The 27,499-nt window shown below is 38.7% G+C and overlaps 1 protein-coding gene across 1 annotated transcript in view; it reads right to left on the reverse strand.

Moving 5' to 3' along the window:
• The window catches only part of MCU (mitochondrial calcium uniporter), a 297,505-nt gene that overhangs the window by 42,737 nt on the left and 227,269 nt on the right, over positions 1-27,499 (reverse strand). Inside the window, exon 4 of the mRNA XM_081760384.1 lies at positions 3,957-4,103. Coding sequence (XP_081616510.1) covers positions 3,957-4,103 — 147 coding nt within the window. The remainder of the gene's footprint in view (positions 1-3,956; positions 4,104-27,499) is intronic.

Genomic DNA, 27,499 nt, shown 5'->3' on the forward strand with positions numbered 1-27,499 from the left:
TGCTGTCCAACATACTGAAAGTAGTTTGAGAAATGTAGAGGACGAGGAAACGCGTGCTTTTTCTTTCTGCAACTGCACGACCTTGGCATGCGACGGAGGAGAGACTCACGTGATTTCTTCCGCTGTCGTGATTGGCAGACCTAAATATAAAACAGCCACCTTGCATGAACGAGCCCATACACGGTAAACATGCATGCAGAACGGCAAAAACATCAAACATGTTTTCAGAATATTTTGAAAACTTTCACCATGAATGAACGAGGCCATACACGATCAACTTGCCTGTGGTTTTATCATTTTTCATACAAGTCGGGCTGTTTCTTCAGGCATGTGTTTACGTGTATGGGCCGCTTATCTTTTACGTGTTTAGGTACCACCTACATGTTGTAGCAAAGCTACTTGTCCGAAACCCAATGGTACGTGTAGGTCACCATTAGAAGGGACACCCACACCCTTCCTCGGTAGGGCCGTTCAAGCAATACGGAACTACCTCTAATTACGGTAGAGGTACACCGTACATTACCAGACCCAATGGCTGACGTAGACTGTCTACCTTTAAAGACAACGGCCATTTAGGAGCGGCGGCTCCCCTGGTAGGGTCGTGTGCCCCTGCACCCAGTGAATGTGTAAGCCTGGGACGAAGGGGCGACCCACTTCTTCAGCACCCCTGAGGTACGAGTATGCGTTAGGATACTAAGTATCCCATCCCGGACCCAAGAGAATGCATAGCACTCTCTTTGAGGACAACCTAGATCATGGCCACAGTGGTTCACAATGGGTGGTGGGTCAGAGCGGGTTACGATGGGTCATGATTCCAGCGGGTCATGGGTCAAGTTGTCATTGGCCCACGCCATTCCTGCTTATACGTAATTTTCCGAGATACAAACCTTTAACAATATTCAGCATTTTACACATTTTAAATCTAATATTATTTTAATAATAATAATAATAATAATAATAATAATAATAATAATAATAATAATAATAATAATAATAATAATAATAATAATATAAATTCTGTATCTGTGTCTCTGTTATCAGTTTTTCGCATAAAAAAAGAGTGCACAGTTACCAAATTTTGTAGACAGATACATGAAATGAAATGAAAGGATATCTTTCTTTAAGTTTTACGTCCCACGTAATGCCGGCTAGGCTAAAGGAGACGTTGATGATGAGAAATGAACGCAATGATGGAATGAATAAAGTAGGAGGAAACGGGAGAGCCCCGAGAAAATCCACGCACACGGTGTTTGCCCACCACAAAATCCACTTGGCGCGAGCTGGGATCGAACGAGTGACCTCACGCACCAGAGGAGATATACCTTCACTAGATCTTATCGCGTATGAAGCTGCTTTTCCAATTTTCGGCTCGGGGAGTGGGACATCAGGAGCGTCAAAAGTTATGAACGTTTATTCAACGGGTAGAAAATTTACCTATTTAACTTATTCTGAAACGCCTTCCCTGTATGCAACCAATATATCTTGGGTGTCCACGCTTACATAACAGGACAGGATAAACGTGTTGCTTCTCCTTATTTATATTGACGCGGGCTTACATAAAAGCAGAGGATAATTATCGGGCAATGGAATAGTTGTATGGATATTCCTTTAACGTCATCCTTCCTTTTTCTATCCGGGTTAAGACCCGGAAACGACGAACGCTGACATCTAGTATTCATATGTAAGAGTCAATGCCTACATCATACTGCTATAGCCAGGAATGTGAAAATCAGGGAGAAAACTCTTTTTGTCACAAAACCTAGAGATAACAAGCCGACAAGAACCGAATTCAGAAGCTCCCGGCGTGCAAGCCTGAGGAACAAAGCCTCTGTTGTCGAGTCGAGCCTGTCCCTGACCAAGCTTGGCCGCCAAATATAGCGATCTTTAGTTCCTAGGTGGCCCACCGAATTTCGTTCAAATCCGGCTAGTAGCTATCGAGAAATAAAGAACCACATACAAGACAAGTCGAGCCTGTTCCCGGCCGAGTCCTATTACTAAATATAGATTTTTTTATTCATTTATCCATGTGTTATTTGCCTATTAAAATTTGGTTCAGATCCGTCTCTTCAAAGGGCACAAAACCTCAAGAAATCCTTGATGGATGACCATCAATTTAGGCCATGATGTAGAGAGTCAAATGTTAAGACTAGAGTTCTTTGATAGAGGTGATCCATCCACCGTAAGTTGTAGTTTACCAAACACTCCTTTATATATTTCCCGGCGGGAGCTCATGTGGTTCGGATTCCACGTTAATCAGTAGATCCTCGTCTCATATAGCCTCGCTGCTGAACGGGACGTTAAACTGAAAATCAACTCAACTCAACTCCTTTATATATTTACTCTGTTTGTCCCTGCGGGAGACAATAAGTCTCAAGAAATCCTTGATGGATGACCATTAATTTAAGCCATGATGTAGAGAGTCAAATGTTAGGAATAGAATTCGCTGATAGAGGTGATCCATTCAGTTGATCCCAAGATATGGACAATGGAATTTCGGTTCCCTAAGTATTTCTATGGAAGTATTGTGGATTTCATCCTTGATTGATAGACTACCGATAGTGTTGTTGAGATTAGCGGGTAGTATAATGCTCAGGATACAAATGGAATAGAATAGAATTGAATTTCAGTTTAGCGTCCCTTTCAGCAGCGAGGCTATATGAGACGTGGACCTACTGATTAACGTGGAATCCGAACCACATGACAAATGGAATAGAATTCAATGCTAGAACGAAACTAAATGACTTTCTACTTGACAAATCTAAGAACTCAAAAGTGTTTTCTATTTTCAAATATTCATTGACCTTACTGAAGTTTTTGACTGGGGGTGTGGACGGTGAGAGGGCATGCAAAAGTTCAAACTTCCATTTTCACATTGTGTACATTGTTACTGCTATTTGTTTTAGATATGACATCGATGGCGTATTTAGGGGGCTATCGGGCTTAAGCCCCCTCCGAAATAAATTTGTTATTTTTTGCATTCTACGTACAATAATAATCCTTCTTACCATTTCTAAGAATTTAATTGACTTTCCATTTTCTTATACTGTTTGTTCAGAAATAATATTGTATTTGTCAAATTTCATTCCATTTAAGAACTGCGTTCATTTTTTCTTTCTTTCGTACATATTATTCTTCTGTTTCCTTTTCTTAGTTGTTACTTTCTTTCGTTTCTCCTATCATACTTTCGATGTTGTTAGATGTGATTCAGTCGGTCGTCGTCGGTAACACCAAAACTAAGATGAACTAATAAGCGAAACTGGTGTTCCACAGTAACTTTGGGGATATCAACATAACGGGACTTTAGTTATTATAGCAAAGGAATATTTACATCGTTTAATTACAAAGAAAGGCAAATGTTTGCATTAAAGAAAATCAAAAGGGAGGAATAAGTGGCCCAGGAAATTTGGTAGGCCAAGAGATAGACGCTTCTTTTTTCTTCTATGAATAAAATAAAAGGTTAGATTTAAAACTACATTTTTGTATGTATCATATCACATAAGATTCATCAGTCTGCTATTCTTGCCATTAAAACTTCAATTTATGCATGATATTTAATTCTCAAACTCAGGTGGGCAATTGCCCCCGCAAACAAAATCCTAAATACACCACTGTATGACATATTGCAACATGAACGACGATACTCAATTGTAGTAGCAATATATTGAAACAATATAAATAAACAAACAAATACACTTTAAATGACGCGATGTTTAGCATATATTACAAAAAAAAGACTCCACATGAAGATGTAGATTTAAAGTATGTGGAAAGTTAGTTAACAGAAAATGTCACGTCAAAAACTCGAACTGATCCTCTCCAAGCTTTTGACATCAAAGTACACCATTTCCTGTGATAATGTATAAAAGCCGAAGCACTGATAAGTTCACAGCGTGTGTTTAATCAAGGGTCTTCCAAGCTAATTGGAAGTAACGTCAATTAACGTTTGTTAGTCGTACCTGTTCCAAAGGCTCAAGCTCCACTTTGAGCTTTTCGAGTTGACAGTAGAGCTCTCTTTCTTTTTGGAGTTGGTGTTCTTCAACATTCAAAGCTTCATACAGTTGGTTCACAAGATTTCGAACATCCGATAGCTGGGTGATTTCCTCCTGTGCAAACAAAATATATGTCAGTTATCTTTGCTTTCCAACATTTGTATAATAACACATCTTATCTCAAATACAGAGGGGCTCAAATTACACACTCTCTCTCTCTCACACACACACACACACACATATATATCCACACACATATATATTAAAATTAAAAATATTACTCTAAAATACTAATCATTGTATTTTATAAAAAATTAGTAATGTAGGTGTTTAAAGTAGGAATGGGCGAGAGTAGTTTTTATAAAAACCGGAAACCGGTTTATTGAAGAACCGTGAAAAGAAAAATCGACATTTCGTTTTTTTCCAAAACCTAACCTGTTTTAAAACCGAAACCGGTTTTCAGAAACCGATCCGATTTTTTAAAGTTTACAAAAACCGGTTTCGAAAACCGAAAAATCTGTTTTGCTGCCACCACTAGTTTGATGTAGCCACCATCAGTATCCAAAAACTGTCGATGCTGGTGCACGAACTACATTCTGTAAAGTGTCCAGTGGCTGATGTTCTATGTGATGACTTCACACATTTTGATGTTTTCCCGTAGCGCATTTTACGTAGCTATCTTCTTCTGATAAACATATGCCTTTACTCATCCCTCACCCTCAATACACACATACACCTACGCAGAAGTCAAGATGTATTAGATCTGAAGACCATGGTGGAAATTCATCACGTCTTCGACCTGATCATCGTCAGGACAGGTTTCCTAGTCTCGTCTCGTCTCAATTCTTGAAGGATTCTTCCTCGTTTCGATTCTGGAAAATATTTTCTCGTCCATTTTTTTTTTTAAATAAATTTACAGGATCTGTCCCAAAAATAAGTAGAATGATATGTTCCCGCCGTCGTGGGCGCCTGTAGTGGAGAGATTTCTGGTGGGAAAAGTGGTGGTGGTCCTGGGAAAGTAACGCAAGCCACGTTAGTGCCTGCGCGCCGTTACAGTGTGTGGATCGTTCCGAGACCTTTGTTCGTCTTCACGATGCCACGTTCAATGGAGCAAGATATACAATCAAATTTGTGTTAGACTCGGAAAATCGGGTTTTGGAGACCATGACCATGATTAAGGATGCTTACGGAGATGAAGCAAAGTCCCAAAGAATGGTTTTCTGCTCGCAGAAGATGTTCCAGGAATTCAAAAAGGAGTTTAACGGCGCGAAAATTTCTAGACGTCTGTCAGTAACACTATGTGACGACAATACGCAAGAAATGAGAAGACAAGATCAATTCCGATCGACAACCGAGTGTCTGACTGTTAAAAAAGCATTGAATATTCCGAAAACCACAGTACATCGGATTCTTACAGAAGATTTAGCCATGCATGCCAATATGGTCACTATCGGAACATCACAGGGCTGCTCGTGTGGAAAAAAAAAAAAACTCGCGTGAACTGTTAGACCGCTGTGAAAGTGACCCGCATTTTTTAGATATCGAGTTGGCGACAAACATGGATCTTTGAGTATGATCCCGAGTGAAAAAGACAAAGTGAAAAGTAGCACACGAGTGAAAAGGGTTCCCGCCCCGAAAAAAACAAGGATGAGCAAGTCCTGGGTGAAGGCGATGCTCATTGTCTTTTTCAGTTCAAAAGGCGTTGTCCGCAAAGAGTTTGTGCCACAGGAACAGACAGTGAACAGTAAGTGTTACGTGAAAGTCCTCGAAAGGCTCAGTGAAAGAGTGCAACGCGTCAGGAAGGAGATCTTTCTCAACTGGAAGTTGCACCACGATAACGCGCTACCGCCTTTCTTATGACCGGTATTTGATGCGGCACAAGGTGGTAACGCTGTCCCAGTCACCCTACAGCCTCGATTTGGACCACTGAACTCCCTTTTTGTTTCCAATAATTAAAAAGAGCTCGAAAGACAACAATTTTGGAACGCTAGGTAACGACAAAGAGGCCGTGATGAGGTGACTGAACGAGATTCCCCTTGATGATTTCCAGGAAAGTACTATGGCAGAGGTGCAGACAACGATGTGCCGATGAACAAGGGGGTATTTTGAAGAATTTTAGTAATTTGCACTTTGATCTACAATAAAGTTCTTTTCTTGGGGTTTATTCTACTTATTTTTGGGACAGACCCTGCTTATAATTTAGTAAGTAGTCTTGGTAGAATTTTGCATTTAGTAATAGGAAATGCAAATGCTATATAAAGATAGCTCTTTAAACGTTGATAAATGCGCTTTCATTGTATTTACAATCACTTTTTTCAATTTATAATTTTAAACTATGGACCATGTAACACTAACACAATGCTTGAGATATAAGATTTGGGGGAATTAATATTTTCCGTGAGATTTGTGAAATATCACGTCTCGTCTCGAAAATGAGAATTGTAATGTTTATCTTCTCGTCTCGAATTAAAAAAATGTATTTCTCGTCTCGTGGTTAGCGATAATCCGGATCAAATTTCATTCAGACTTTCATTGTCAGACAACAGATCAGTGATACCAACCTGAAACATTATAAAGTTCCATAACGAGAGGCAAAAATTCTCGTTTCACTCTTCAATTTTCCATGTTAAACTAATTACAAGATTAGAAAAAACAATTAAAAAAACAACATGAAAATGAAACTATTGTGTATCACACTTTTTCTTCAATACATGAGTAAGCTACCCGTAAAGTTTGAAAATGAAAATGAAATCTTTGAGTTTTACGTCCCACGGTTATGCCGGTTAGGCTAAAGGAGACGGTGATTATGAGAAATAAATGAAATGGTGGAATGAAGAAACTGGGAGGAAACGGGAGAACCCCGAGAAAACCCACACACACGGTGTTTCTTCGCCACAAAGTTCACTTGGCGGGAGCAGGGTTTGAACCCGGGACCCATGCACCAGAGGTGAACGCTCTACCACTGAGCCACCGCGGCCCCCCGTAAAGTTTGATCTTCTACGTTTATGAAGTAGTTAGTGAATAACTATTTTTTTCTTAATTAAAAGAGACGGCTGAAAATATTGGGCAAAAACAATTAGATTTTATGATCAAATTTAGTATGTACGTTATTCCTTTGTATCGTCATATTGTAATGACCGTAAGGATACTAGAATGTTCTCTCCAGTTGTTTTGTGTAGAACTTTTTCGAAGTTTCTCATTTCGCATTTTACTTTTTCCCGTTAATTATATTCTTTCCAGTTAAAAAAATACCTGAGCACAATTTACAATTCTTGCAGTTTGTTTTGAGAGAATCACGAGCTATTTCTGCTCTAGCATGCATTTTCCTATAACGAAATTTGACAATAATCACTGATTACAAAATTATTGAGGGTCATTGGTCTACTTTCCATCCATAGAGAATTTTGATTTTGATGACGAAAAATATATTTGCTGCCAATTGCGACGAAAATTGATTTTATCCCTTTTCGAGAAAGTAATGTGAAAAATCCCACAAAATGGGATTGTTTGTTATCACGAGTTGGCATCACTGCAACAGTCAGCTTTGCTTTAGTGCCCTACCTCTCATGGACATCAACTATCATTAAATAAACCACACCTGCGCTAAAATTAAACTATTTCAATTTATCCCAAATATATTGATATTTAAACTCTGTTTACATTTTTTTTTTTTTTTTTTTTTTTGCGAAGAAAAGAGGGCTCTGCAGTTTACTAAGGATTTTTTGACGATTCTCCTTTAAAATTATCCATCTACTGAAAATGGTTAGTTTTGTTTGCATGGCTTCTGTAATTTTTTTTTTTTTTTTGTTCTAAAGCAGGGTCTAAAATAACATTTTAAAAAGTACGATTCAGTTATATCAAAATTCATCGTATAGTTTCTGTAGCTTTGTGCACTAGGTAGAGACACATTCATATATAAATAAAACTGAAAACAAAAATGCATTTTAACGAAAACTGAAAAGCTATTAGTATATTATAATCTGTATTGGAAATCCATTACACACAGGACAGAAGAAAAATCGAACAGTTGCTATTATAAACCAATTTCTCTGTTGTTGGTGTCTCCCAAAGCTTTTGAAAAGTTATGTTGTTTAGAGTTGTCTTACGCAGTGGCGGATCTTGAGGGATGTCACATCCGTAATGTTTTATCGCTACAAGTTCAGGGAAGCAAATTTCAAATACGTATTAATTCTTGTACACAATTCGCACAATAACACACGTATTAATTACGTTAGTCTATAGCGATAAAAGATTAATTTTCCGATGGTCCTTCAAGAAAATAATTATAGAATTCTTATGTTTTAAGTGTTTAGTTGCAACTTCCTGTAAACAAGATTAAATAAGTACATCGTGTTTCAAAAAGAATTACCTGATTTTGGACGGTAATAATTACGGAACATGAGACATGCCGGCAGAGAAGTGAGTGTTGTTTGAATGGGCGTGGCTTAGAGTTTCAGAAAATCTCTGTTAGATGTCGGTCAATGCATGTTGTCAGTTTGCAGTCAGTCAGAAGTAAGATAGCGTCCGCTTAATAGAAGGCATTTTGTGTGCTACAGTTTGCAAAGACTGAATCAGTGACTTCGGTCCAGCATGTTTTTCGTCAGCGTTTTGGCATTGATCCGCCTGCATCCAAAAACATTCGTCGTTGGTATCGCCACTCTGAAGAGACAGGATGCTTGTGAAAGGTAAGAGTCCAGGTCGGCCTCGCACTTACGATGAAATGGTGGGGTTTAGTTATCGTCTAGGTGTTGTTCGTGCTGCTGCTGGTAAACACAGAGCATTTGTAATAGCATAGCTAAAACTTGAAGATTTTGTATTTTGCAATTTATCTGATTTTTGTAGTATGTTTGTATCAATATATATGGACTTTTAAAATCAGGTAATTCTTTTTGAAACACCCTGTATTATTTACAAACACAAGAAGTTGGTGATCACACTTCCAAAAAATTCAGGTATTTTCTACGTAATACCATAGATTATATCAGATTGTTCGATGAACTATGAATTCGAATCACTTAGCTCTAAATTAGACACTATTTTCGGGTCACGGATGACAACTTTCAGAAAAAAGAGACCATGTCCCAAAGCAAAATATCCTAGTTACTCCAATGATTTTCTTCATTCCAAAATAACTGTACAATAACCTAACCTAAGATCTTAAATGCTGCGATAAAAATAATAACTAACTCTGTGGCCTATGGAACACGAAAGTTCAATGCCGCGTTCACAAAAGCTCTCCACTGACTTCTATCCTTAGCCAATTAGATCCAGTTTCTACTTTGTATTCCAATCTCTGCGAGGTCCATCTTAATATTGTCCTCCCATCTGCGCCTAGATCTTCCTAATGGTCGTTTTCCGATTGGTCTTCCAGTCAAGACTTTGAAAGCATTTATACTTTCTTCCATTCTAGCTACATGACCTGCCCACCTAAGCCTCCTAGACTTCATGACCCTAACAATGTTGGATAAACCGTATAAATTATATAGTTCCTCGTTATGAAGTTTCCGCCATTCCTCATTCCCGTTCCTCTTGGGTCTGAATATTTGATAAAAATAATTAATGAGGTAAATTATAAATATATATTTACCTCATTAATTATTATATATATATATATATATATATATATATATATATATATATATATATATATATATATATATATATATATATATATATATATATATATATATATATATATATATACAGGGTGAGTCAAAATAAGTGTTACAAGCCAATATCTCGCGAACTATACATCATATAAGAAAAATATTAAGAGAGAATGTACAATATAGAGGGGCCTAAGAAATGAGTCAAACATTAGGTTTCCCCCGCCCCCCATTTTGGGGGGAGGGGGGTGAACGTGAAATTTTCAAATGGGAACATAGGTCGAGTGATACCTCGTTCGAAAGAGCTCGAAAAATTGAACAATTTTTGTAGGAAACAATTTTTGATATGGGGCACCGTTTTCAAGATGGGCCCCAAAAATGGTCCTGTATCCGATAAAATTTCCAGTACTTATAAATAAGTGTTACAATCCAATATCTTGCGAACTATACATCACATAAGAAAAATACTAAGAGACAATGTACAATACAGAGGGGCCTAAGAAATGAGTCAAACATTAGGTTTCTCCCGCCCCCCATTTTGGGGGGAGGGAGGTAAACGTGAAATTTTCAAATGAGAACATAGGTCGAGTGATATCTCATTCGAAAGAGCTTGAAAAATTGAACATTTTTTGTAGGAAACAATTTTTGATATGGGGCACCGTTTTCAAGATGGGCCCCAAAAATGGTCCGGTATCCGATAAAATTTCCAGTACTTATAAATCGGAAACGTATGAGTAGGAAACGATTAAACAAAAAATGAAAAACGGAAACATCATAGGCAATGTGGAATGATGTTGTCGTGGTGTCCGCAGGGCCCTAATAATGGGGCTCCGGAACCAATTTCAAACTTATTAATGGGAATATACCTGTAGGTTGAGTGATACCTTGTTTGATAGATCGTGGAAAGCCAAACAGCTTCGTACGAAATTTGTTTTCATTTTGGGCAAGCCTGTTTCAAAATGGCCGCCAAAAATGGTTTCACATTCAGATAGAAAGTGCAGTGTTCAATTTGAGTATTACACGCCAATATCAACGCAACGAACTACGCATCAAATAAGAAAAGTGTTAAGAGTCAATGTACAATACAGAAAGCCTGAAATTTGTGTTAAAGAAGTTCCCTCGTCCCGCTTTTGTATGGAGGGATGTACATGGAATTTTCAAATCGCAACATAGGGCGAGTGATACCTCTTTGATAGATCGTGAAATACCAAACAGCTTACTACAAAAGTTGTTTTGATTTCAGACAAGCCTGTCACAACAGCATTACCACAACCTAATATCCTGTAAAGTAGTAGGATAACGTTTAGTAATTCTACGGGTATGTGCGATGTTAAAAATTGTAATTTCAATCACTGTAAAGCAAATAATTTCAACACTTACCATGTTACAAATGATGCTCGATATGTCCTCCATCCTGCTCCACACACCTCCGTAAGCGGCGGCATAGGGATGTTCGTACATCATGTAGCATCTCTGGAGTGATAGATGCACACACACCTTGGATACGTGCCTTCATATCATCAGTAGTTGTTGGTACGTTGGACATTACCCGATCCTTAACATAACCCCAGAGGAAAAAATCAAGTGGGGTTAGGTCAGGAGATCGTGGAGGCCAGTGAATAGGACCTCGACGCCCAATCCATTTATTCGCCATACGGTGGTCCAATAAGGCTCTGACCTGACGTGCGTTGTGTGCTGGAGCACCATCATGTTGATACCACATTCTTATACGTTCAGCGAAAGGAATATTCTCTAACAACTCCGGGTATAGTACATCACTGATAAATGCGGCATAGGTATCACCAGTAAGACGTCCATCAAAAAAATATGGCCCAATGATATGGTTACCAAGGATGCCACACCATACATTAAGAGACCACCGATGCTGATGAGCAACTTCTCTCTGCCATAGTGGATTTTCCCTAGCCCAATAATGCATATTATGTCGATTTACGTGTCCTGTGTTTGTAAATGTAGCTTCATCGCTAAACAAGATGGTGGATATGAAGTTGCGCTGTCTGTTTTCCATACCTTCCAACCATAGACAAAATTGCAATCTGGCATGAAAATCATTGCCAGATAGTTCCTGATGTAAGATGATATGATACGGATGAAACATGTACTCGTGCAAAATACGCACTACAGATCTTTGGCTAACTCCACTGGCCTGAGCGAGATATCTCGTGGTAACATGTGGGTCTACATGCACTGCTGCCAATATTCCTGTTGCACGTTCTTCATTGGTTGCAGAGCGGTAACGACCCCTACCTCGTCCCCGGACAAGACTACCATGTTGCCGCAAACGTCTCTCCAATCGCAGAAATGCCATGTGAGATGTTTGTTGGCGTTGGGGATAGCGCATTGCATACATTCGTGCCGCGCTACGATAGTTTCTTCTACATTCCCCCAACACCAGCAACATATCTACACAATGATCAAACACCGCCATTGCTCTATTCAAACGCTACCCAAACTAATAATATCAATACGATAGTGTTCGTTTACTTATACGGAAAACTTATCACCAAAGTTTATATCCCGTTCTTTCTACGTCTGCACACTTACACTTACATTTATTACGTTTCCATAGCGATTACATTAATAGTTGACGATCAAAAATAATCTAAAGATATTTCTTTGCAACTTTCTTTTCTTTGTGTAAAACGGCTCAAATAATTCGCCTCTGATCCTTTTTTTTTATAAGATGGTACAGATTGTTAATGCAATATACAACGTTATCGTTGTACTATGTTCCGAAGGCCATCGGTTCCATTCCCCAGGCAATGACATTGACGGGCTTTCCTTACTCTAACTGGGCACATGCTGAGATGTTGCCTATTTGGTCTAGGAATTAATTCGTGCGGGTGGACAAGAGATGGCGCAACGAACGGAGCGTCCCACAGTTCCGTGTATCCACACATGTGTTGCAAACCCCTGTCATCGCGTATCGTTCGTAGTATAGGGCAGTGGATTAAAGCGTCAACAACACCAGTTTGTAATTAAGTGAACATGGCGCAATTTGTGCCTGATAAAGTGTTTTTGCGGGGTGTCCTGCTGCATTACTTTAACATGCAGAAAAGTGCGACTGAAAGTCATCGTATTTTGGTGGAAGTGTATGGTGACCATGCTCTAGCTGAGCGAACGTGTCAGAAGTGGTTTGCACGGTTTAGAAGTGGTGATTTCGGCTTGGCAGACCAAGAGCGAGCTGGACAGCCAAAAAAATTTCAAGACGAAGAATTGACAGCATTGCTCGAGCAGGATTCGTGTCAAACGCAGGAACAACTTGCAGCAGCATTAGGCGTTGATCAAACAACAGTCTCCAAACGCTTGAAAACCATGGGAATGATTCAAAAGATGTCACATTGGGTTCCGCATGAATTGAAAGACAGAGACGCTGAAAGACGAAAAACCATTTGCGAATTGCTGCTTCAACGACAGAGCAGAAAGGGATTTCTGCATCGAATTATTACGGGTGATGAGAAGTGGATCCATTACGAGAACCCTAAACGAAAAAAGGCCTGGGTGAAACCAGGTGAACCAGGTCCATCACAACCAAAACGAGATATTCACTGTGCAAAGGTTATGCTGTGCGTATGGTGGGATATGAAAGGTGTGGTGTACTATGAGCTGCTGTAACCGGGTGAAACTATGAATGCAGAACGTTATCGACGACAATTAATGCGTTTGAAGCAAGCTCTGGCCAGAACACGACCAGAATGGGAGAACAGACATGATAAACTTATTGTTCAACATGATAACGCTCGCCCACATGTCGCAAAACCGGTCAAAACCTATTTAGAAAATGTCGGATGGGAAGTTTTACCCCACCCGCCGTATTCACCAGACGTTGCTCCTTCGGACTACTACTTGTTCGATTGCATGAACAACGATTTGATTGGACAGCGGTTTACTTCTTCAGAAGATATCGAAACATGGGTCTCTGACTGGATCGCTTCCAAGGATGAGGACTTCTTTCGCCACGGAATCCGTACATTGCCTGACAGATGGGCGAAAGTGGTGGCTAGCGATGGACAATATTTTTGTTAAGGTATTTATGTATTTTGTGTTTGTACTACAGCTTCAATGTGTGCGTACCAACCGCACGAATTAATTCCTAGACCAAATACAAGTAGGGCCTAATAGGTACCTTCCTATCCCTTTCTCATAGGATTGTAGTGATTGAGGAACGACGTCTTTTTGCGCATACGTATTAGTATTAATCATTGTCTTATTATTTTCATTCATATTATTATTATTATTACTAGTTTTATTATTATTTTTCGTATTCTTCTTCTTCTTCTTCTTCTTCTTCTTCTTCTTATTATTATTATTATTATTATTATTATTATTATTATTATTATTATTATTATTATTACGTTATAGGTCGATTTTGCCTCCGAAAATTTTACTTGTTATTCACTTACAGTATGATGATGGAACCTCGTGTTCGACATATTTTTAGGCCTGTTTGTATTGTACATGGACTCTTAACACTTTTTATTTGATGCAATAATTCGCGTGATATTGGCTTGTAACACTCAGTTTGAACACTGCACTTTCTATCTGAATGTGGAACCATTTCCGGCGGCCATTTTGTAACAGGCTTGCCCGAAATCAAAACAATTTTTTTTTCTAAGCTGTTTGGTTTTCCATAATCTATCAAACAAGGTATCACTCGACCTATATTCAGATTTGAAATTTTAAAATTGTTCCCGGGGCCCCATGATGGGGTCCTGGGGCACCACGACAACACCATTCCTCGTTGCCTATGGCGTTTACCTTTTTCATTTTTTGTTTCATGTTTTTCTACTTAGCCGTTTCCGATTTATAAGTACTGGAAATTTTATCTCTTACAGGACCAATTTTGGGGTCTATCTTGAAAACGGTGCCCATTTTCAAAAATTGTTTCCTACAAAAATTGTTCAATTTTTCAAGCTCTTTAGAACGAGGTATCACTCGACCTATGTTCCCATTTGAAAATTTCACGTTCACCCCCCTCCTCCCAAAATGGGGGGCGGGGGAAACCTAATGTTTGACTCATTTCTTAGGCCCCTCTATATTGTACATTGTCTCTTAATATTTTTCTTATATGATGTATAGTTCGCGAGATATTGGCTTGTAACACTTATTTTGACTCACCCTGTATATATATATACAGGGTGGTAGGTAACTCCACCGACAAACTTTGGGAGGTGATTCCTTATATGAAATGAAAGGAAAAAGTTCTAATAAACATGGGACGAAAAACGTCTCCTTTCAGAGTTATGTACCGCCGAAAATTCGAAAAGTCATGTTTCGAAACGCTCTGCCCTAGGAACTACAGGACCGATCCCAAGCGTTTTAAGGAATTACAAAGGAACTAGTATGCGAACTATCTAAACATCCATGTTTTACCATCCTCCGTTATCGGCGAAACGAACTGTAAAAAGGAAATTGAGGTATAGGGATACTCCTTTAAGTACTAATAACGCGTTCGTTTCGCCTATAACGGAGGATGGTAAAACATGGATATTTAGATAGTTAGCATACTAGTTCCTGTGTAATTCCTTAAACCGCTTGTTATAGGTCCTATAGTTTCTAAGGCAGGGCGTTTCGAAACATGATTTTTCGAGAGACGTTTTTCGATCTATCTTCATAAGAACATTTTTCTTTCATTTCATATAAGGAATCACCTCCCAAAGTTTATCGGTGGAGTTATCTACCACCCTGTATATATAAATTACAGTACTGCTGATTGAGAAGATAGGCCCTATAGTCTAATTTCCACAAAGCACAGCCAAACAGCAAAAAAAGAAGCAGCAGAAAAACTTAGATTTACGCTGACAACTAAAAATGCATTGCAAAGCACATGGGTATCGTATGTTGCGAATGCCAGAGAAATGACCTTTCCATTTCACTGCAGTGTCACGACATGTCAGTTACAGAAGACTTATCGTCCTTGGATACTTCCCACCGGAAACCATTTAATGTTACAACAAAAGCAAATTATTACGCTGATTCGCGGTATGGTATCTTCAAAGCGTTTGACAACTAAACAATACGTATTATCATCAACACCGCAGCAGTTGGATAGGCAGTGGCGTATACAAAGGGAAGGGACTGGTATGCATAAACATGGGAAGTCTTACAGAACGGCTATAACCGTCCATTCATCTGTCTGTCGACTTGTATCAGAGCAAAAAACGACAAGAGATAGCAAGACGCGATTTTTTTGGAATTGATCCAGAGAACCAATAACAGCTCTCATCTTGGTTCTTATCTCTCCACTACAAGTACGAGGGATGATCAAGAAAATGTTACCAAACCTATTAGGGCTTATATGTGAGACATATCTGGAAAATCAACACATCTTATGATAAAGGACACTCAACAATATCCTCGATGTACCCATAGTTTTTGTTCAACCGCTTATCACAACGACAGATAAAATTTTCTATACCATTTGCACAGAAATCCGCGTCAAGTTTTAGTAACCACCGTGAGGCAACAGTTTTGACATAACCACATGAAAGATAATGCCAGCTATTTCTTGCTTTAGAACAGGGAAAAGGTGGAAGTCACTGAGGTTAGGTCGGGGCTGTAGAAGGGGTGCTCTAGTTGTTCCAAACGTAACGTCAGTGGTTGACGTACTGGGTCTACCGCTATGTCCAGGGTTGTCATTAACAATATGGGTCCGTCTTTCTTTGAAGGCATGCAACCACTTCCCTACATATTGTTTTGAAATTTAGTCCTATCCGTACACCTCTACGATCTGCCTCTGAATGTCAGCAGGCGTAGTATTTTAGGCCCACAGGAGCCACACCCGTGACCAATTTTCCAGACAAGTCATCATTTTTAATGTCAGCTTCTCGGGTATACATGATCAGAATCCAAAGTCTTCAAACCTGCACCAGGACAGACATGTTATTAATCTACAAATAATTTTTTCGTTAAATTACGGCGAATAACAAAAATTTATGCTTTGTAACCTTCTTTTCGATCATCCCTCGTAAAACCAGATGTGGTAGAAACCCACTAACACTTCCGGTTTCAATTTTGATCTTCATAAAGCAGAAACGATCAGAGACAGCGATAAATGGCTTTCTGTTACGAATTCAGCGTCCCAAGAATGAGAATGATCTCTATCCCTCTATTCAAACCGAAAGTTGTGATCTACGATTTTCCGTTTCAACACTGATCGCCACAGTGAACAGGCGGTAATAGTAGATAGAGAGCAGCAGTGTTTTTTAAAATATAAATTCTATAACGCAAGAATAGGGTTCTATCACAGACGTCATTTCTTTATTGTAATCGGAAGTGTCAGAAATCTACTACCATTTCCAGTTTCAATATAGATATCCATAGACCAGAAATGATAAGAGATACGAAGAAATGGCTTTTTGATATGGATTTGTATCTGTTCCACTCACTTGCTTTTGTTCTGAAATTTTCCACCACCACACACAACTGAGATAGTGCAATAGTTGCCACAATGCTGTTACGAACATAGCTAATACGAATGACAGGTGTGATAGTGTGAGCCGTCATTTGATAAAAACCACGATCTCTACTGCTACGTATTGGGTAACTGCACCAGTGACCGAGGGTCACATGGTCCCTCAGACGACTCCGAACATCATCTTTCAGCAGAACAGTGCCCAGCTACATGTAATTATGCCGGAATGTGCAAGATTCCTTCGAGGAATGATGAGTACCGCTTCTTCCGTGGTCTGCATTGTTGGCCTGCACAACTGCAAAGTGGCAGGCCACCTATCGAACGTATGGAATGCGATTATTCGGCACTTTATTCGTCACGGTTCTCCACGAAACTGTCGATGTCTTCTGGATTCACATAAAAAGAGCAAAGAGGTGATTCACACAGGAACACATTCAACACCTGATTGATTCTAAACCAGGATATTACAAAAAAAATTCCGGCCTGAAAAAAAACATCACACCATTGGTAATAAGCCGTTCACGACATATAATTTAATGGCATCTATGAGAGAAATAAGGTATCAATTTGAACTACGTAGCTGCGTCCAGTTCTGTAAAGGCCCAGTCATTTGGATTAGTCGCTATGCGTTGAGCTTGCATAGTGCATGACAATGTCTCAACCCATATGATTTATTGTTGCCAAGGCTGCAGTAATAAATCTGGGCTATAGTGTGGGTGCTTAAGAGTCCTTATCACTGCGAAATTAAAATACTGCTAATTTTACAGTAATTATGTGTTATCTTCAAATATATAAAAGATAATCGAAAATTGTATCAAGACCTCCCTAGACAATGTTATTTTGCATGAGGTACCGTTATCACGAGTCACCTAGTAGCTTTCCGTTTGCAGTTATTTAGAAACGCGAAAATAAATGCCCATTTTCTAAATGGCTGGAAATCGAAAGCAGATAAATGAGTCATGATAACGGTATCTGACGCAAAATAATATTGTCTAGGGAGGTCTTGTTCCACTTTTCGATTATCTTTTATCTATTTGAAGATATCACATAATTATTGTAAACTTAGCGGTATTTTAATTTCGCAGTGATGAGGCCTCTTAATCTCCTCTAAGTCTTTCCCTGCAGTCTTCGTGATAGCAACAACTGTGTGGACTGGAGCAATGTCATGCAGTATGCAAGCTCAACACACATCGATTGTTCAAATGACTGCCTCTAACTATACAACAATTGTTCAAATGATTGTCTTTAATTATACAGCGATTGTTCAAATGACTGCTTTTAATTATACAGCAACTGTTCAAATGACTGCTTCTAACGATACAGCGATTGTTCAAATGACTGTCTCTAACTATACAGCAATTGTTCGAATGACTGCCTCTCTAACTATACAGCGATTGTTCAATGACTGCCTCTCTAACTATACAGCAATTGTTCAAATGATGCCTCGAACTATACAGCGATTGTTCAAATGACTGCCTCTCTAACTATACAACGATTGTTCAAATGATTGCTTTTAATTATACAGCGATTGTTCAAATAACTGCTTTTAACTATACAGCAACTGTTCAAATGACTGTTTCTAACGATACAGCGATTGTTCAAATGACTGCCTCTAACTATACAGCAATTGTTCGAATGACTGCCTCTCTAACTATACAGCAATTGTTCAATGACTGCTTCTAACTATACAGCAATTGTTCAAATGACTGCTTCTATCTATACAGCAATTGTTCAAATGACTGCTTCTAACTATACAACGATTGTTCAAATGATTGCTTTTAATTATACAGCGATTGTTCAAATGAATACTTCTAACTATACAACAATTGTTTAAATGACTGCCTCTCTAATTATACAACGATAGTTCAATGACTGCCTTTCTAACTATATAGCAATTGTTCAAATGATGCCTCGAACTATACAGCGATTGTTCAAATGACTGCCTCTCTAACTATACAGCAATTGTTCAATGACTGCTTCTAACTATACAGCAATTGTTCAAATGACTGCTTCTATCTATACAGCAATTGTTCAAATGACTGCTTCTAACTATACAACGATTGTTGAAATGATTGCCTTTAATTATACAGCGATTGTTCAAATTACTGTCTCTAACTAATTGACACAGCTAGACAGTTGAAACTGATTATTTCTTCCATAGATGGCACTGTATCCCATGATCAGCTTATTCTCAGTGGTGTCATATTTTAGTTTCAGGACAGAAATTTCTGGAAATACTTTTGTGAGGCTCGGACTGGAGGACGTGGAGGCTTCACGCAGCTATTTATCATAGTTAAAGGTGTTGTATAGCTCTCGAATTCTAATTGGTTCTGCATAATTAAGTAGAGTCTGTGGATTTAATTTTATACCACGCGTATATTTCTATCTTAGTTTTGCAGTTTCCACGAACAGCAGTGTACATAACGTAGTGTTTGATCTTTGGTTATAATCCTTATCATGAATTAAGAAATTCTGAATACATTATGTCACGCTTGATCCCAAATTTTGATTTCTTTTAAGTTCTCCAGATACAGTTTCTGTCGCAAGAGAATGAAAAAGCAGCTATTCGTAGCAACCGTCGCCGTCTTTCCCTTCGTAGAAGCAATCTAATTACCACATGGAATTCTCGACTGCCTCCCTTCTTAATTACAGCTCCAACGTATCAGCCATATTCCATTTGCTACGCGACCTAATTATATTACCATATCTACTACTATGTAACACACCCACCCACCCACAAACATATATATATATATATATATATATATTCCTCAACCCCTTCGTTGTAGGTCCAACTACATGAGCTAACATTTTGAAGAAGAATAGCCTCAATTTTAGATTATGCAGAAGGTTGAAAATTTTTATATTGCATTACAAATTATGATTGTCTGACGTTGTTACGGTAGTGGAAACTTAGTCGTCAAGTGAGAAAGCGACGGTGCTACAAGGGTAAGTCATAAGTTTTGCCATATTCTTGTGCAAAACATATCTGTATTCATTAGAGTACAATGAAAGCACGTCAACGTTCTAGGTATAGCCATCGTATTGGACTGTCTGCAGCCACCTTTCTTTCAGTTTCTCGATTCTCTGTCGACACCATGCCTTGTCTTTAGACCCACAGAAGTCTGCCACTGTTGTTTCCACTTTTTGCTGGTTGGTGAAGTATCGTGATTTCAGGAAGTGCGCCATAGACCGAAACAGTTAGTAAGGCTAAGAGACAAGATCAAAAATATACACTGGGTGCGGCACCAGTTCGATGTCATCAACTGTGTGATTCCTGCATTTTTCATTGCGTGTTTCGAGTCGAATGTGGCTTTGCGTTATCCTGTCGTAGCAAGGCGCTCTTCGGTTCACCAACGCAGGATAGTTTTGGCGTAGTGCAGCATACTATTTAGAGTAAAAGTCAGTTGATGGTGCGACCGCTACGAACAAACTCAAGATGAATTACCCCCTCGTAATTCCACCACACATGAAGCATGCCTTTATGCTTAAAACGTAAATGTTTGGATATAAAGTACTCTCCCTTAGTGTAGCATGTTACCATAATGTGCATGAAGTTATTTCCAATTAAAGTTGAAGATTCTGACACTAGGTGTCGCTACGGGTACAGCTGATGCAAGGCGCCGTACATCTAAACAGAAAAAACCTGCTGGTTTCAGAGTGATATTAAAAGTGGAATCCCTAGGTAACACCAAGGGGTTACGCGTAACTCGATTTAGCGGCCATTCAAAACTTTTGTGGCCCCTGATCCAATTTTCGATCAAAAGATTCAATATATTCCAATCAAAAATTTTCTTGTATGCCTTATATCTGGAGAACTACATATAGTGTAGCAAAACTCAAGCTATCACTTAACTCAGTATGATCTGCTTTTTTCCGTAAATAATACAAAAACTCGGTTTAGGGGCCGTTCAGAAATGTTGTGGCCCCTGATCCAAAAACTAATTATTGGTCAATATCGTAATCTTTCGATACATTTTTTGATCATTTCTAAAATTCTTCGCCACGATCGCAATCTTTTGATCCATTTATTTGGATCATTCCTAAAATTCTTGTTTAAACCCTCCCTTGTAGTGCAGTGTTACGCGTAACCCTTTGGTGTACATAGGGTTAACTGAGCAATTTGGTGTGTGTGTGGTGAAAAAAGAGATTCCCCCTAAAAAATCAGTGCGCGGCTTAGTTTCCTCACTACTGAATTCAATACTTGTTCGTTGATTGAAGTTTAGCGTCCTGTGTAGCACCAAGGTCATATGAGACGTGCACTTAAAGTCTAAGGTGGAATCCGCACATATAATGCATTCAAATATCAAGGCCCTTCCATCAGGAATCGAACCCAGGAACCAATGTACCAGTGTCATGTCCTGAAAAATCGGTGCCCGGGGCAAGAATATACGGCGGCGCCCCCGTACATATGAGTAAGGTCGACAGATCAGCCGCGAAGCGCCATCATGGTTGGCGAGAATCGTAAGAAAATTTTCAAAAAAAAAAGAAAGAAAGAAAGAAAAGAAAAAAGAAAAGAAAAAGAAAAAGAAAGAAAGAAAAAGAAAAAGAAAAAACTGCTTTTCCTTGATTTTGAGCACTTTTTATTACCTTTTTCCTTGCATTTTACATATGTGCACATGCATTTTCCTAACATGAGTAACATTATAGGACCACTTCCCAAAGCAGATGATTTCAGTACATATTAGTTTGCCCTGATATATTGACAAAACTAGTTAAATTAATTTCTTTATGTGAGACCACAAGTAAGTCCATTGCTAATGCATTTGTCAAAAAAATTACATACCTATAAACTGATTCTCCTGCTTTCTTCGGTGCGAAGTCATTGATTAACTGGTCAAAGTTCAGTAACAACAGTCTTTGCTTTTCGATGGAGAGTATGGCTAAATCTCACAACCGTTCCTACCACATGAAGGATCTTAAATAATTTTTGATCAATTTTAATTTGCTGAATGTTCTCTTACAGGAAGCAACAGAACAAGGTAATGTTAAGAACGCAAAACGTATAAATCTGACCGTGGTCAAATTAAATATTAGATTGAACAATACTCTGTTGATCTAAAATATTCCAAGTAATTTCTCCTCTCTTTTTTTCTTTTCTTCTTTTCCTTCCTTTTCCTCCTGAATTTTGCGCCCTCTTACTTCGGCGCCCAAAGCCGTCTCCCCGTTCGCCCCCTCCCCTACGGCATGGCACTGCCAAGTGCCAAAGACACGTGCGCTAGCCACTAGACCAACGCAACGAGAGAACAAATCCCTGTTCCTAACTCAATGTCTTCTGCACAGACCTTAGATTCAAAGATAAACAAACTCAATGTCCATAATAAAAATAAATAAATAAACTATATTTGTATTGGAAAAACACAATAGGAAAGAAAAAGGCTGCCTTACAGTAAGAGCTCTTTACGTTGTTGTTTTATCTCTTTTCTTTTTTAAAGAAAACCCTTGATTTTTGGTCTTATGGCGTCTGGAGCAGTTGGGAAGAGAAACCCACGAAGAGATCAAGGGATTAACCATAATGCCTGGAAGGGCAGACCACGTTAGCTCTTCAACTCTACACAACATCGATAATATATATAAAAAAAGAGAAAAGTTTGGGAACATGGTTCGCTCATTGGGATCAGAACCACACAGCGAGAGCAAACGAAGGAAAAATAAAACTCAGAAAGAAACTTTAAAACAAACTTCACTCTTACGAGCACGAAAAGAACGAAAGCTTTGAGCTGACAAGTTCACACGAATCACTCAGTTAGTTCTCCATGTTGATTTTTGCACGGCGAGGCGGGGAAAAATATTTAATTAATGGTGGTATTTTTCCCTCTTTCTCGATATAGAAAAGTTACCGTTTCACCATTAGGCGATATGAACCATTATTCTGATTACTTAATTATTGGTATCACGACTTTCTACGTCCATTTGTATTACAATTTCCATATCGATTGACAACGTTTCTAAGCTTTCTAAACTATTATTTTTGTTTTAGTTACGAAACCATGGTAGATTTCCAAAGACTAGCGAATCCAGAAGACGGCGATCGCAGTAGATCATATAGCCTCGCTGCTGAAACTCAAAATCAACTCGGGGGGCGCGGTGGCTCAGTGGTAGAGCGTTCACCTCCGGTGCTTGGGGTACCTGGTTCGATTCCATCTCGCGCCGTGTGGGCTTTGTGGTGGACAAACACCGTGCTCGTGGGTCTTCTCGGGGTTCTCCCGTTTCCTCTCACTTTCTTCATTTCACTCATCTCTCATCATCACCGTCTCCTTTAGCCTAACCGGCATAAGTGTGGGACGTAAAACTTAAAGATTTCATTTTTTTTTTTTAAATCAACTCAACTCGCCTCCTGGAAAATTAATGCAAGGTTGAAATACAGAGTTTTACATTAAATCAGAATAACATAGTACAATATTTTACCGGCTTATTACAAATGATTGACTCGATTTTTATAAATTCAGAGTAGCTTTAAAATAGGACATATCACAAAACTTTGCAGACAAACATACTAAAAAACTCAAAAAGTTTTTTTTTTTGTGTTGCAGGTTCGCTTCTGATTTCTACCACGAGAGCGCAGCAGTGAGTATTTATTCAAGATGGCGACAGTTGCAGGGAAAGCTTATGTTGTGCTCGAGTTTCATTCACATCAGTCTGTCCTAACAACGCAGGGGCGAATCCAGGACGGACTTTTGAGGGGGCGGTGGGTTGTAATACTGCTAGTTAGAACTCCAAACTCTGGGATGAGTTTTATTTATATATAAATTAAGAAAGTTTCCTTTTCTGGGGAGAGGGGCGATCACCCCGATCGCCCCCATGGATCCGCCCCTGTAACAATGCAAGGATACTTCTGAACAAACTTAAGCAGAGATCATTTTCATAACTTAAATAGCATCTGAAGCAGACTATTGTGACAATCACAGTCCGACGTGAGTTACACAAGTAGGACATTCGTGGTCAGGATGCAATTTCTAAACTGTTCGTCGCAGCCAAGAACGCTTTAGCTCGAGGGAACTGGTGCTGACATGTAAAGTAAACTGCAGATAATTGGAAATGCGTAAAATGGTCTGATGAGTCCTCTTCCACTATATTTCCAACAACAGGCCGTGTTTGTGTACGACGAAGCCCAAATAAGCTTACGCTCAGAACTCTTTCCTTCCTGTCGGGTCGACGACTCTGTGATGCTGTGGGTCGCAATTCGCTGGTCTTCCACGGGTTCTGTGATTATGCTCACAGAACGCCTTACTCCCGTGATTAAGTAGACATTTTAGGTGGCCACTTGCATCCTAAAGCCTAGGTATCGGTTCCGGTCAATTACGATTTTCCAAGATGACAATACGTTAATTCACTCTGCTAGATATTTTGAGGCGAGACGTTGTTTCACGAACATCGGGACGAATTATAACATCTCCACTGGCCTACCAAATCCCCAGATCTCAACATTATTGAACACCTGTGGTCAGTTCTGAAGTTCAGACTTCGCAGTAGATATTTCCTTCCAGTATCGCTAATAGAACTGAGTACTGAACTGCATCAGGAGGGGTATCGTATTCCATGATGTATGTTCCTCCATTCCAAGACGAATCAGAGCTGTTCTGCAGGCTAACGGTGGTACTACATCCTACAATCAAGTAAGTTGCATTGCATTTTCTTCACGCGTTTCCATTATTTTGACAAGTATTTCATATATACAAGTATAGGGCGTTTCTAAAAATCCTTTACAACATTTCGGAACAAGAGAAAGTTTAAGTAAACCTGTACTCCGAATGCTTTCGTTTCGGAAACTCAGAATCATGTCCGGGTTAACCCACCGAGACATGTCCCAGTGCGCCCTCCGAAATATCACATTATAAATAAAGGTAGAAGTTTTCTATATAATAAATTCCTACAGTTTGTTATTGGTAACAAGCCCGTGAAAGGTACAGTGCGCCCTTTACATAAGGCGCCCTTGCAAAACCACATCAAAGATAAACGGTTTTATTTATTATTTTGTATACCGCAGTTCTGCACAATAAATACATACATTCACTGTTGGCAAAGAGCCCGTGAAAGGTACAGTGCGCCCTTTATATAAAACGCCCTGCGAAACATCACATTATACATAAATGGTTTTAACTGTTCTTCTGTACACCAGTTTTGTATAATAAACTAATATAGTGGCTTTTGGTAAAGAACCTGTGGAGGGTAGAGTGCGCCCTTTATATAAGACCCCCTGCAAAACATCACATTATAGATAAATGTTATTATTATTATTATTATTCTGTATACTAATTTTGTATTATAAATTCATACAGATGCTATTGGAAGAGAATGGGTAAAGAGTACAATCACTTTAAAAAAATATATATGTATGAAGTTACGTATCTATAAAACATTGTGAGAAATCACGAATAGTTTGGGCAATCAAAAGTGTGATATATCCATAAAGTACTACATCGACATAGTAGACTCTGTTTCTAATTTACGAGTTTTACAGCATGTAGATTACACAGTCTTAATATGCATCCATATGTCCCGGTTTTAGCCGGGCATATTGATTGTCCTGTATGTTTTAGAGCAGTGTTTGGATAATCAGTGCCTATTGAATTTTTAAAAATATAGCTATTAATGAAATGTGGATTCCTATCCCCATGGCATGGCATCTCCTCAAGTTGCGGATCGAGGAGAAAACCTTTAGATATAGAGGTTAACTGCGAATGTACTGAATAAGCAGTCGCGGACAGACAAGTCCTCCAGCTTGGGGGTTTGGGTGAGGCGAACAACCTTATCCTGTGTTAAAAAAAAAAGAAAAAGAAGAAGAAGAAGCTTGTTCAAAAACATTCACAGAAACCTTGAACCAGGATTGATAACTTGGCAGTACCTCAGCAAAGTAAAATGCACAGGAGATTTGGAACTTGGAATATAAGAAGACTTTATAGGGCAGGCGCGTTAAAGTTCGTAACGAATGAGTTAGAGAAATATAAGATGTACCTAGTAAGAGTTCAGGAAGTTAGGTGGGAAGGAAATGGATCTGTGAATTCCGGAAATTTTACGTTCTTTTACAGGGAAGGAAATAAAAATCACAAACTAGGAACAGGGTTTTTCGTTCACAATCGAATAATATTAACAAATACAGAGGTTGAATTTGTTAATGATAGACTTCCTTTTCTTACTCTTAAGAGTCGGTGGTATGATATTATTGCTTTAAATGCATATACCCTAACAGAAGATAACGATGACGATATAAAAGACAGTGTTTACGAAGAAGTAGAACGGATATTTGACCCACTCCCGCAATACCATATAAAAATTCTACTACGGGATTTCAATGCGGAGGTAGGACGAGAGGATATTTTCAAACCGATTACACGGAATGAAAGTCTGCGTAAGGAAAGTAACGACAACGGCGCGGCGTTAGACTTGTAAACTTTGCAATATCCAAATCCCTTATCGTGAAGAGTACAAAATTCCTACATCGCCATGTTCATAAATGTACTTGGACTTCATCAGATGAAAAAAAAAAAAAAAACAATCAATTTATCAATTTTAGTAGACAGAAGAAGATAGTCTAGCATAATTGATGTTCGGTCGTTCAGAGGAGCTGACGTGATACTGATCACTACGTGGTGGCATTCGTAAGAGACAGATTATTGTTGAGTAAAGGAAATATTCAATATCTGAAAACAGAGAGGTTTAATTTGAAGAATCAGAGAAGAGCCAAGTGAGACGGGAATACCAGATTGAAACGTCGAATAGATTCTCGGTTTTAGAAGTTTCGGAGTGCACTAGTGTTGAGTATACTTGGTTTGAAATTAGGGATGGCATTAAAATTTCAGCAAAAGAAAAATTGGGGTACGCGGAAATATGTAGGAACAAACCATGGTTTGACCAGGAATGCACTAAACTAACAGAGAAAAGAAAGTAGACAAAATTGCGTTGGGTACAGAACTCAAACGAAATTAATACAGAAAATTTCGTTGATATCAAGCGGGAAATAGCCAAAACTTTTAGAACAAAGAACCGCGATTTTTTGCAAGCTATAATTAATGGATTTGAAGATAATTGTAAAACAAAAACATTCGGGACATGGATAAGATCAACGAATTTAAGAAATGTTATCTACATCGTACTTATGTATTAAAGAACCGACGGAACAATTCTCGTTATATATATAGCATCGTGAATACATGAAAAGATTTATTTGATGATTTACTTAACATGCAACCAACTAATGTTCCTGTAAACTAATGTTAGTTGAAAAAGTGAAATGCACACAGTAGAACCGTATTTTCCATAGCCTAACTGAACAGAAGTAGAAATCGCTTTAAAGAAATTAAGAGACACAGATCTCCTGGTATAGACGAAATTCTGGCTGAGTTAATTTTAGCTGGAGGGAAAATATTGTGGAACAATTTCCACAAAATAATGTGGGGACAACAAACTCATTCTTCTTATCTGGAACAAGGAGGAATTGCCACAAGAGTGAGAAAAAATCAATCATTGTT

This window comes from Thermobia domestica, chromosome 5 (genome assembly GCF_964235325.1).
Source record: "Thermobia domestica chromosome 5, izTheDome1.hap1.1, whole genome shotgun sequence".
NCBI lineage: Eukaryota > Metazoa > Arthropoda > Insecta > Zygentoma > Lepismatidae > Thermobia > Thermobia domestica.